The sequence below is a fragment of the Trachurus japonicus genome, chromosome 1, assembly GCF_045865225.1.
Source record: "Trachurus japonicus isolate A0001 chromosome 1, Traja_1.0".
Lineage (NCBI taxonomy): Eukaryota > Metazoa > Chordata > Actinopteri > Carangiformes > Carangidae > Trachurus > Trachurus japonicus.
The window spans coordinates 31,917,945-31,929,925 of NC_140907.1; the positions used below are offsets into that span (position 1 = coordinate 31,917,945).

General features: G+C 44.5%; 1 protein-coding gene across 2 annotated transcripts in view; it reads right to left on the reverse strand.

Annotated features, from left to right (window-relative positions):
• cacng2b (calcium channel, voltage-dependent, gamma subunit 2b) overlaps positions 1–11,714 on the reverse strand; it is a 77,669-nt gene extending 65,955 nt beyond the window's left edge. The window contains exons 1-2 of one of the 2 annotated variants that reach the window (XM_085785575.1): positions 11,615–11,714; positions 9,256–11,397 (exon numbers count right to left, since the gene is read on the reverse strand). In XM_085785575.1, the coding sequence (XP_085641701.1) occupies positions 9,256–9,466 (211 nt within the window). In that variant the 5' untranslated portion in view covers positions 9,467–11,397; positions 11,615–11,714. Of the gene's footprint in view, positions 1–9,255; positions 11,542–11,614 lie in introns of those variants that run through there. The other variant, XM_085785582.1, reaches the window with a different exon arrangement.
• Positions 11,715–11,981: the final 267 nt, after the last annotated feature.

Below are 11,981 nucleotides of genomic sequence, written 5' to 3' on the forward strand. Positions count from 1 at the left end.
GGATGGAGGAGTGTGTGTGTGTGTGTGTGTGTGGGCCGGGGTTGTGTGATGGGATGTGTGGATATCGGGAGGGCTGAGATGTGTGTGTGTGTGTGTATCCTCAGAAGTGCATGCTGTTATAAGCACAAATGTACACATAATGGCCCTCATTTATGAAACTTGCGTACACCAAAAAAATGGGTGTACACCAAATTCACCGCAAGGATCGGCATTTATTAATCTGAGCGTGAGCGTACGGTACGCACAAATCTCACGCCAGCTCTGACCAGGTGTACGCACATTTGGAACCAGCGTAGAACATGCAGGAAGGAGTGCCGCTGTGTCAAAATGATTATTAAACCATAGTCTAATAACGCAGCGATGTGGATCACATGTTGTTGTTGTTTATATTGATAAAAAGTTAAAAAGTAGCCAAAAAAGAGAAACGCTACAACCAAGTCCGTGTTGAAAATTTAACTCGACTTTTATTTTGAGCAACTGAGATGAATTAAAAACCACGACGTGACAGATGCTCGTTAATCAGCTGTCTAAACAGAAACAGTCAATGACAGACAGACCTGTTATTGTTAGATCACACACACAAACTTCCAACATCTGCAGCACCAGAGCATGACCGGACGGCTCCTCAGTCTCTCTCTGCCGGACACCGGAGCCGGCGGGGGAGGGGGGGGGGGGGGCACTACCTGTCCAGGTCCAGCTGATCTCCGCGGCGGAGTGTTTTTTTTTTTTCCCCCAGTCACCGGGACCTGACAGCGGGAGATCGGGCCGGTGTTTCACATCCCTCCATCAGCCGAACCATGCCAGCGGTGCTGATGGTTATAAAGTAGCGTTCGCAGCAGTAATATGCCCATATGATTTCTCCTCAGTCACTTGTGTTTAGTAAACTGCAGGAGCATTTCATGAGATCGCTGGGTTTCCTGACGTGGTCGGTGACACGTGCGTCTGCAGCCTCCATCCATCGGGATGACGCTTATCAATCACAAAAACTATCAATCTATCAATGTCCAGATATTTAATGTTGCCGCCCTCTCCCTGTTCAACGCGGTAACGCCAGTAAAGTCCCTCTTCTTGGCCGTCTTCCGTGTCTCCCTGTCGTAAAAGGGGCAGGGCGACGCCTCTAAAGCAGGAATATATCGGGGCGTGACATTTAAATGACGCTCGTTTTCAGCCGCCGGATTCATCACCACCACGCCGGTTCTACGCCGAAATCAGCAGCGTACACACTTTTAGTAAATCACACGTGACACTTGGCGTACACTGATATTTACACCAGAATCTACACCAGATCCTGCGCAAGTTTGATAAATGAGGGCCACTGTATGTTTAATGGTGCATGTGTGTATGATGTGGAGTTCAGCTGCCAACTGGGATGTTTTGCTGTGCACATGTTGCTTGAACCACATGTTCGCCACAGCTCCACTACTGTGAATGTGATGGTCCAATTGTCAGTCTAGTCCAGAGTCGCTATCTAATCATTTTATTAGATCTTTGATCAAATTAGCAGCTAATGTTACTGAAAATATTATATTTCAACTAAATGTGATAATTAATGGCCATTTTAGCAGCTACTGTTACAACATTTATTTTGTTTGCCCTTGACATTGGATAGTTAAAAACCAGCTAACGCAACATGGGGCCTTCCAATTGTTTCATTCGTCTATTGTGATGAAATTAGCAGCTTTTTAAAAAAATGTTTTACTTGATATTACGTTAATGACCAATTTAGCAGCTATGCTTGTTGAAAAGTTATTTCATTTTCCTTTGATATTAAATGGTTGAAGGCTGAACTTAGCAGCTAAAGTTAGATACTAGAACGTGTGATAAAACAACACAACTGTGTTGGCGTTAATGTAACATTTTCTTTTTCTATCTGATCATTTCATTAACTGTTTTTAGCATCTAATGCTAAAACATGGAAGTTGTGTCTGCTGGCGACGCTCGTCATGTCGGCAAAACTGTTTTACAGTCTAACCCTTCAAAGACTGACCAGTCAGTGTGTCCATCATCACACACTCGCATATCGAGCTCAACACAACCAACGTTGTCAAAAATCCCAGATTCATCAGCTCCGTTTTGGAGAGTTTAATTCACAATGATGCACAAGAATACCCACCTCAAATATTTCACGTAGTGTAAACATCACGTCACGACTGTCCCACACAGTATCAACATTGATATGTCGATACTGTGTGGGACATTAACGTTATTAACAGGGTATATTTTTAATATTTATATTATTTTTATAACAATTTCCTGCAGGACATTAATATATCTTTATTCTGATTCTGGATCCGATGACTTATCTCTGTGTCAAGGGGCAGAAATGAGGAAGCTGTACATTAAGGGGTTAATGATAAGAGCCATTCCAGATACAACACGTGGAACAATGTGAGAAAAAACAAGAATCAGATAATAAGATGCAGGAAATATGAGTGATATCGTTGAATAATGGGCGAGAACATTATAATGCCACAGCGAAGTTGACCTTTGACCTTTTGGATATAAAATGTCATCCCTTTAAAATTTCATACTAATAGACATTTGTGTTGAATTGTGTCGTAATTAACATATCGGTTCTTGAGTTATGGCCCAGGTCACAGTGATGTTGACCTTTGGCCACCAAGAGTCCAAGGGATGGATGGATGGATGGATGGATGGATGGATGGATGGATGAAGGGATGGATGAATGGATGGATGATGATAGATGGATGTATGGATGAGGGATGGATGGATGAAGGGATGGATGGAAGGATGGATGGACAGATCACATGGATGTGCACTATGAGAACTGGTGATAGCTTCTGACCCAAAAACCACACTGGTGGTCTTGGACCTTATACAACCGGGAAGAATAAAATAAACTGGAATTTCCATTTAAATAAGTTATGAGGTTAAAAATAATAAGAAATAGGTTGTTGTGTTGCTCTGCCAAGAAGAAGAAGGAGAAGAAGTCTCCAGGACTTGGGTGGTTGCAGCGAGCTGATGGCTGAGGTTTGACAGCTGCCGTGACCTGTCAGTCACTTCTATTACAGTATCAACAACAGCCCGCCCACAGAGCGCCGCTGGATGCTGACTGTTTCTCCAGCCTCAATAAGCAGAGGAGAGAAGAATGGCTCTTATTTCCTTTACCCAGCATTATAATCCACCAGCATCCTGTGTATTCAGTCCAAAATGTTAATTTCATTCTAACACCTTAGTGCACAGAGGAGTTCAGACTTACTAAAACAGCCGTGAGACACAATTACCTGGGGTGAATGTAGGAAACACCTGCCATGAATTTCAGCATCCTCCAGTATAATCACAATTTTCAGAAAACATATAGGATAATACACTATGGCCAAATAAGAAATACATTTTCACAGGTGTCGCAGTATCTGACCAAGCAAATTTAAAAAACGCCGCCGCAAGGTGATTATTTGTCTCAAGGCGATTTGAATTTGCAAAATTATCATCTTTTAATTTCTCCTTTTTATTTTTTCCCCCTCTCTGTCTGGCAGCTTTCACATCCCAGCTCACACATCATCAGACGACTTTTGAATTAATCTGCTTGTAATCAACACTTCCCAACACGTCACATGCAGCAGTGACGGCTCAGATAAACTGCCAGTGTGTGTTTTGTGTGCAATCAGATTACATGCGATTTCATTACCATCATTACCTATAACCAGATTACTTTAGGAATCAGATTACATACCATTTGTACTCCCCATTCACTAAAACCTTTTAAACTGGAGCTCCAGATAAAGAGATGGTCCTTTTCTCACTCTTTTTTTTTTCTTTCTTTCTTTGTGTAAGCAGATTATTTTTGTAATCTGATTCCATGTAATTAGTTACTCCCTGTCCTGGCGTATATCGCTGGCTGGAGCTTTAGATAAAGAGGCAGCGTGGAGAGAGGCTCTGTTGACGATCAGCGCCGCAAAGCTAACGGAGCTGATGGCTATTAGCATAATTAATGTCATCGCCGTAATGCAGTCCAATTCTGAGACAGCCGGCCTCACACACACACACACACACACACACACTCAAACACCCTTACATCTGTATACAAGCCCGACCATGACAGCAGAAACATTATCAAATCTGCTCTGTCACGTGTGATCTCTCCTGCTCTGGGACTCGAACGTCTCGCTGTGATGATGATGATGATGACAAAGGTGCAACAATCAGTCAGTCACTGTTATCTAAAAAAAAATAATGTACATCATGTCTCGAGCATTAAAATAAAAGCATACACCGTGACGTATTATGTTAAAAGCCGGGGCAAGATAGGTTAGATAGAACGTAGGCCTGTGTGTTAAAGATAGCACAGGACGCCTGAGGGGGTGTGACAGCAAACCAGGGCTGCCTGCTCTTTCTCTCTCTTGTTCTTTTTTTTTTCTCCCTCTTTTTTTTTTCTCTTTCTCAACACCTCCCAATTTCTCTCTTCCTCTCTCCTCTGCACCACGCAGCTCTAAAGCAACTGTAGCTCTGAAGGCGAAAGCACACAAGGAGGAGAGCGAGTGAGAGAAGAGCTGGATCCCTCTCAGATTCCCTCTCTCTCTCTCTCTCTTTCTCTCTCTCCGCTCTTAACCATTTCAAAAAAAATCCTCCGGTGCCAAGGACACCGAGCGAGCTTGAGGAGTGTGAAAAGTAAAGCCACTTAGCGAGGGAAAATAAGCATATCACATGGAGTGAGTTGGCGTGGCATGCGTTCACGTCGACAAATGTGTTGGTGATTTGACACAATTTGGCAACCTCTGCCAAGATTTGCGTAAATAAATAAATACATTTTGACTTCAAACTCACGACCGACTGACTGACCGACCGATCGGCCGACCAAGTCGCTCCGAAAACTTGCAGCGACAGCAAATTTATTCCCTTTTAATATAACACATGGTGTACGCTAACTCTCATTACACCTGCACCGACGTAGCAAGTGCAAAACAAGTATGGGCTTCACAAAAAGTTTTTTTTCCCCTTTTCTTTCTCATTAAAAATCGTGATCAGTATTTCACTTTCATTCTGGGTGATGTAAGAAGCTGAAAAAGGAGCCTGATACCAAACTCTTATGTGCACAGGCGTGAGCTAGCTTTAGCTATTTTTGCGGCAGCAGCATCGTAGCCGATTGGTCGGAGCTACAGTTTTGTCCTCTAGAGGCTCAGCAGCAGTGTGTGTTTATGATGCTTAGGCATTTTATATGGAGCACCCAGACATTGGGGCTGTTCTTGTTGGTGTCAGGTATTATCATTTTGGGTTTTTTATATGTTTTATCCCTGATCAGCCTTGCAGAGGTTGGAGTTTTCCACTAAAAACGGTCTCATCGCTGCCAGCGAGGGTCTCTGAAGGTCATCCAGAGTTAACAGAGCCACAGTTGCATTTGTAACTCTCTGTTACAACCCACTTATCTGCGTCAATGATCAACGTGTGTGTATCAGACTGAGGGGATTTCGAGGTGTTATGTAGTTTGAAGCTTTGTTTTAACCAGGTTTGTCACCGTAGGCTGAAAACTGGGAGCGCGTCGATCATCAGAACAATCAGGACCTCTCGTGCCTTTGCAAATGTCAAGGCCATATTTGACTTGTTTTCCCATTAATGTAGAATCTAAATTAATATCACATTTAATTTGTCACAGTTTGATGTGGATTACTGTGACTGCAACACAACAACACACTGTGATTTAATAGCGGCAGAGTTTGACACAGACAGAACTGATCATATTGGCCAGTCAGTAACTTCACAGGGTGACGATCGGACAAACTATATATTTTTTTCCTTAGACACAGAAGAGAGAGAAGCTGAGATAACCCTGTCCCAGGCCTGACCTTTTCACCCCATAAAGGGTCAAGAGGTTTAAGATGTAGCCAGAGGCAAGACTGGGACAAAAGCTTAAGCAGCACCAACAAAAAATGTAAAAAATCAATTGTAAAACCGATGGGAACGAATGAAACCAGGTCCCCTCGCTTCTCCATGTTGATTTGAAACCTCAACATATTAAAACTGTGCAATGCATTGGGTGATAAAAGTGACTTATGTGCTTCTGTAAGTCTGGTGAATGATAATAGTCATGCAGAATTTGCAGGAAAGAGCAAAGACACACGGTGTGTTTCAATCTGTTCTGGGGTTGTAGCCTTGTATTAAAAATTGAGTTAGCTACCGTAGCAGAATAAGTAATGTAGCAAAGGGAAGGAGGCCAAGATTTAGTACTTAGGAAAGCAGAGTAAATGTACCTTTTTCTGGGGCGGCGAAGAGTGACGGGTTACTGAGCACACTGATGTAATTTGAGATTTACAGCTGTCTGTCTGCTGCAATGTCTCAAGCTTCGGCGGCGTGCTGCAACATCTGCCGAACATCACCGATCAGAAAAAAAGGATAGTTTAACCCGGCTTGGAATCAAACATGGTGAAGCAGCAAGAACGCACGTTAAAGCCGAGGTTAATGACATGAAGTCAACTGGCAGGATGGAGGAGCCGCTGCCAGAGGAACCTCCCAGGCTTCAGGATCAGCATTTTTTTTTTCTTTTTTTGCACCAGTTAATGGGGTTAGACAGCGTTTTCAGACGAGCGAACTGACATCACTTTGACACCATGGTTCCTGTTGATTAAGATGCAGATTTCAAAATGTCATGTTCTTTACTCAAGCAGCTCCAACTTTTTCGCTCATTTTCTGTGCTAATGTCAGAGCCAGGAAATGTAGCTAGCATGCTGTTAAGCATCACACTGCTCCACTTCTGCATGAGGTTTAAAAAAAAGAAAAGAAAAAAAAAAGAAGAGCCGTCTGCAGTGCTGATGCAGATCAGATGAAGATAACAACATGAGGCGAGACTCCTGCTACACATGCTACTGTTGCGTTCAGGGATCGATCACTGAGTTGAGGTGAGGTTACGTTTTTTTTTTTTTTTCTTGTGCTGGATTTGTATTTGTATTTTTTTAACATTTTAACATTTGTATTTATCTATTTGTATTTATTTTGTTTATTATGCACTGTCGCTCTTCACAGATGAAGTTCCTAATGGAAAAATAAAGTCCTTTGAATTGAATTGAATTGAATGTTACACCAGGTGTGTGACAGGATTGGACGGAGAGACCGGAGGATTGACGTCACAGCGTCCACGCCGTGGCTGGACGCGCATGGCTGCACAAACGCAGACCGTGAGTAATATGAAGGTGCTCGCTGTGACCTACAGTACATCAAACCCAGAGTCATTCCTCGTCATCGTTAGTTCGTTAGATATTCTTTTCTTTTTTTTTTTTTCCAGGTATCCATTTAACCATGACCACGGGCGTTAGAGCACAGTAGTGTACAGTACATACAAGTGAGGTCATCTCTCTGTAATGACAGTGGCCATTATGGCGGCAATCAGAGATGAAGAGTGAATGAATCATTAGAGAAATCCTGCAAAAGCTCTGAATCTGTGTCATCGTCGTCATCAGCAGCAGCAGCAGCAGCAACATGGCTTTGTCCTCTGATTCAGGTGAATCTGGGGCAGGCTATTGTGTGATTCAGGATGAAGATGCATGGTGTAAGGATGTGTGTGTGTTGTCTTTATACAACGTGTGTGTGTGTGTGCTCGGACTTTGAGGCCTTGAGGCTCGAGTTAGACTTTAAAACAGGCCAAAGGGCTGACGTTAAGAGATTTTTTGGGGGTTCAGGCCTTGAATGGGCTCCGATTACAAGATCTTAACAAAGCTCCAAATTTGTTTTCACACTTAAAGAGACACTTGACAGTTTTTTTCCCCTCTCCACAGCACTAAAACACTGCATCACACACTACATCATGTTTTGCTTTTGTGTTTTCTCTCGGATATGCTCCGATGCACCCAACACTCTTCTTTTTTTTTTTCTCATTTAAATTTGAAAGACACGTTATGTGGGACGAAGCCTCAGCTCACCGACAGACCCGTACACCAGCGTCTTGGCCCTTTCGTAATGAGCATTTCAAACTCTGTGTGGCTGCATTTCTAGATTTTAACAGAAAAAATCAGATGATGCATGAAGTCGAAGGTGGAATATGAAAAGTCGGGCATTGAATCTGAGCAGGAAACTGTACGTGGTGCAGTCAGACAGTGTTGTGTTCAGGGTCTCTAATCCTTCCCCCCTCCCTCACAACACACTCAGGCGTGAATCTCAAATGATAATTCAACCAGACTAACTGTTAAGTTACCAACTTCTAGGTGTTTGCCGTTACCGTCTTTGGTTTTATCACTGGAAACAGTACAAAGTACACACTGTACCAACACAGATGCACCAAACAAGGATGGATTTAGTTCCATTTTCAATCCAAACCATGGATTTTGTCCGTCATTTAAAGCTGCAGAGGTTAGCTAACGCCGCAAAGGCTAATAGGGACAGGAGGATGAATTACTGAGGTTAAGGGACAGACCAGTCAAGGAACATAAAATCAACAGTCTCATCAATCATCAATCCAATAACAGCCTGCTGGAGATTCAAACATCTGGATTTTGTGTTCATCAGCCGGTCTTGAAGATAGCTGAGTGTTATCCACCTTTTCCTTTCAACGACGTGTAAAACGACAACAATTACAACAAGCTCCTAGCAGGACGGGTGGTGGGTGAGCACAGCAGCTGAATACCTGGCATGGATCTCATGCATCCTGTGGGGGATTCAAAGTGAGCTCAGCTGCTCTCTGCTGGGACAATTCAAAAAAATAAATAAAAATAGACCAATCTGCAGAGATGAACGACATCTGCAACCCTGGACGAGAGGGGGCAACCAGAAGGCCCTTCTTCCACATCACCTCTTAGGAGGAAGCTGTGATCATCACTCAACATCTGAACATGTAGTTAAGTCTTTCTACTCTTTACTAAAAAAAAAAACAGAAGAGGGATGAAGGATGCGGCAATTTGTCAATGAAGGGTACCATTTTGGAAATGTGCAGGAACACAGTCGCTCTTGGGGAACATAAAGACGATGTCAGAGGTTACAGGTGTAGATAGATAGATAGATAGATAGATAGATAGATAGATAGATAGATAGATAGATAGATAGATAGATAGATAGATAGATAGATAGATAGATGTGAGAGGTGTGAGTGTAGGTTAGAGACAGTGCAGGTTTGCATGTGTGGAAATGGGTGCAGTACATACAGAACAGTGTGGGCATGTGAGCATATGTGTAGGCATGTGAGTGCAAATGCAGGACAGTGTGTTTGTGTGTGTGTGTGTGGGCATGTAGGAATCGATCAGCCCGTGTGCCGTCAGTGTATCTATGAGTGTGTGTGTGTGTGTGTGTGTTTTGTCCGGAGCATCCCCGGCTCACCTTCCAGGCAGCAGGTCCTCCAGAGGCCCGAGTGCGTCATCACCTCCTCGTTCTTCTTGCTGGTCTCGTTCTCGTTGGTGCTCTTGATCTTGCAGACGCCGCGCGAGTACAGCCAGTAGTCTGTCCCCACGGCGATGGTCATGAGGCTGAAGGCGGCGAAGGCCCCCACCGTGGTCAGCAGCATCTGAACTCCGCGGTCAAACACGCCCATGTTGCCGCATTCCACGAAAGGGGGGCCCCCTTTCCTCTTGATGTACAGGAAGTAAATATTTGTGAGTTTGCGTCGCCACGCCAGCTCGGAAAACGGGGGGTGGGCGGCGTCGGGCGGACGACGGTAGCGGGGGGCCGCTGGGGGGGCGGGGGAGTTAGGGGAGCTCGGGGGAAATCGTATGGTTGGTTTTGGGGGGGGTTCCCAACAAAGAGGTGAAAAATAAAGATGGCGAGGGTGAAGGATAAGAAGCTGTTTGGCCCCCGGCAGACGGGTCAAACAGACTTTGGCGAGGACGACAGAAACCCTCAGCTACAAAGGTTCCTAATTTCTAGTCCTCAAGTGGCAGTAAGTTGCCCTGCTCTGGAAAAAAAAAAAAAAAATGTTGACCTAAAAACACAGGCTTCTAGCAGATCCCTCAAGAGACCTGGTCTGGGATCTAGGCCTACTTTGTTGAGTTGGAAGGCCTCTAAACGTCAAACTCTGAAAAAAAGGCAGAGAGATAATGAGAAGATGGAGGATGTTGCTCCGTCTCTCTGTGGTTGTCTCAGGCCTGAATTTGGCTTCTCGGAGCTGACTACAGCAGTTACATGTATTACAATCCTCACAGCTTTGACGGTGATGTATGGAATGATGTGCACGTAGCGCTTGATTTTCTGTTTTTCTTCTACTTCTCCTTCTTCTTGTCCCCCCAACACAGGCCGTCACATACAACCTACACTGTCAATCACACCCAAACACACACACACACAGAAACACACACGCACACAAACAGACGTGCACACACTTGCTCACGGAACCAAACTTTCACCCGCACACACCTGTACATGGACAAGCACACGCATGCATGCAGTGTGAATTAATTCATACTGAAAAGGGATGGAGAAACACGGGGGTGTGGGGGCGGAGAGAGTGGTTAAGACTAACACAGTTGGCGGCCTGATTTCTTTAAAATGGCCCCAAAATGAGAAAAAAAAATAAAGGAGAGAGAGAGAGAAAGAGACAGAAAGGAAAGGAAAGAAAGGCAAAGGAAGAAGAAGAAGAGGAAGAAGAAGAGACCTCCAACAGATGATGACACAATTCAGGATGAGATGTGACTACCTTGATGCAACACAGTGGATCAGTGAATTATGGAGGCTCATCTCAGGCTTTTTTTTTCTTTTTTCCTGAGGAATCAGGCTATCACATGTATTCTGTGGGAAGAGGGTGACGGGAGACAGGCAAGACAGACAGGCAGGCAGGGCCCAGGATATGTGGGGAGAGAGAGAGAGAGAAAGAGAGAGGGAGAGAAGGAGAGAGAGAGAGGAAAAAAATAAGGACTGGATGTGCTGAAAGAAATGAAAGAACAGATTCAAACCGGCAGAATCAAGCGCTCCCCCAAAAAATCAAGGACAGAGTGATAAATAATGCCAAATAATCAGCTGGTACCATGACTGCCATGAAAACCAGCCATTCCTTTAGAGATGAAGGGAAATAATAAACCAACCAGGGACGATCAACCCCCTTTTTTCCAAAGGAAAAAAAAAATCAAGCCAAAAGAGAGGAGGAAAAAGATTAAGTTGTGAAAATCAAACGACAGCCTGCTTAGTTTTCCTTTTTCCTAAAATTCTGGTCCCCAGTTTCCATATGTGGTCCCTAGACCTTTCTCCGGCGACAGAGGAAATCTGCTATGGGGGGATACAGGCAGCGGCAGCGACGGCAGACCGCGGAGAGAGGAGAGGCGCATCCAGGCGAAGAGGCCGAGCATCACCGGTCATGCAGCCGGTCGCAGGAATGAGGAGGAGGAGGAGGAGGACACGGAGGGATGGACGAAGCTTCCCGGAGAGTCAGAGCCTCTTCCTCCGGCATCCAAAACCGATCCTAGACGGTTATATCACGGCCAACCGGGGAGGAGGAGAGCACGCCGAGCGCACACAGACGCACACAGCCGTTTACTGTCATCACACACACAGACAGAGAGGGGGAAAAAAAAAAAAAAAAAATCATCAGAGATCACCAAAAGCAATGATTTTCTTTGGCAAAAGGCTGTCAGACGTGGTCGAGGGGGGGAGAGAGGAGGAAGAGGAGGAGGAGAAGGAGGAAGAAGAGGAGGAGGGGGCGTAATGTGCGCAAAAAATATATATATATAAAATTTCAAGTCGAGCAACACACCAATCCTTGGTTTCCTCGTTTTTCTTCCTCGCGGAGCTGAGATAGAAGTGGAGAGAGGAGAGGAGGAGGAGGAGGAGGAGGAGGGGGTGGATGATGGTTGGAAGCAGAGGACGAAAAAAAATCGACACAACCAACAGAGAGCGAGGAGGAGAGAGAGAGAGCGAGGTAGAGAGAGAGAGGGAGATGTTCCGTGCGCAGCAGCAGCCGCACTTTACGCAAAAACAAGCGCACTGCAAAAAACAACAACATTTTTTTTCAACAAGTAAGTTCATCCATGGCTGAATGTCAAAACAATAACAAAACGTGCAGCCTGGTGAATTGATCCCACTATTTTTTTCTTCTCTAATTTGATCTAACTTGTGTTTTT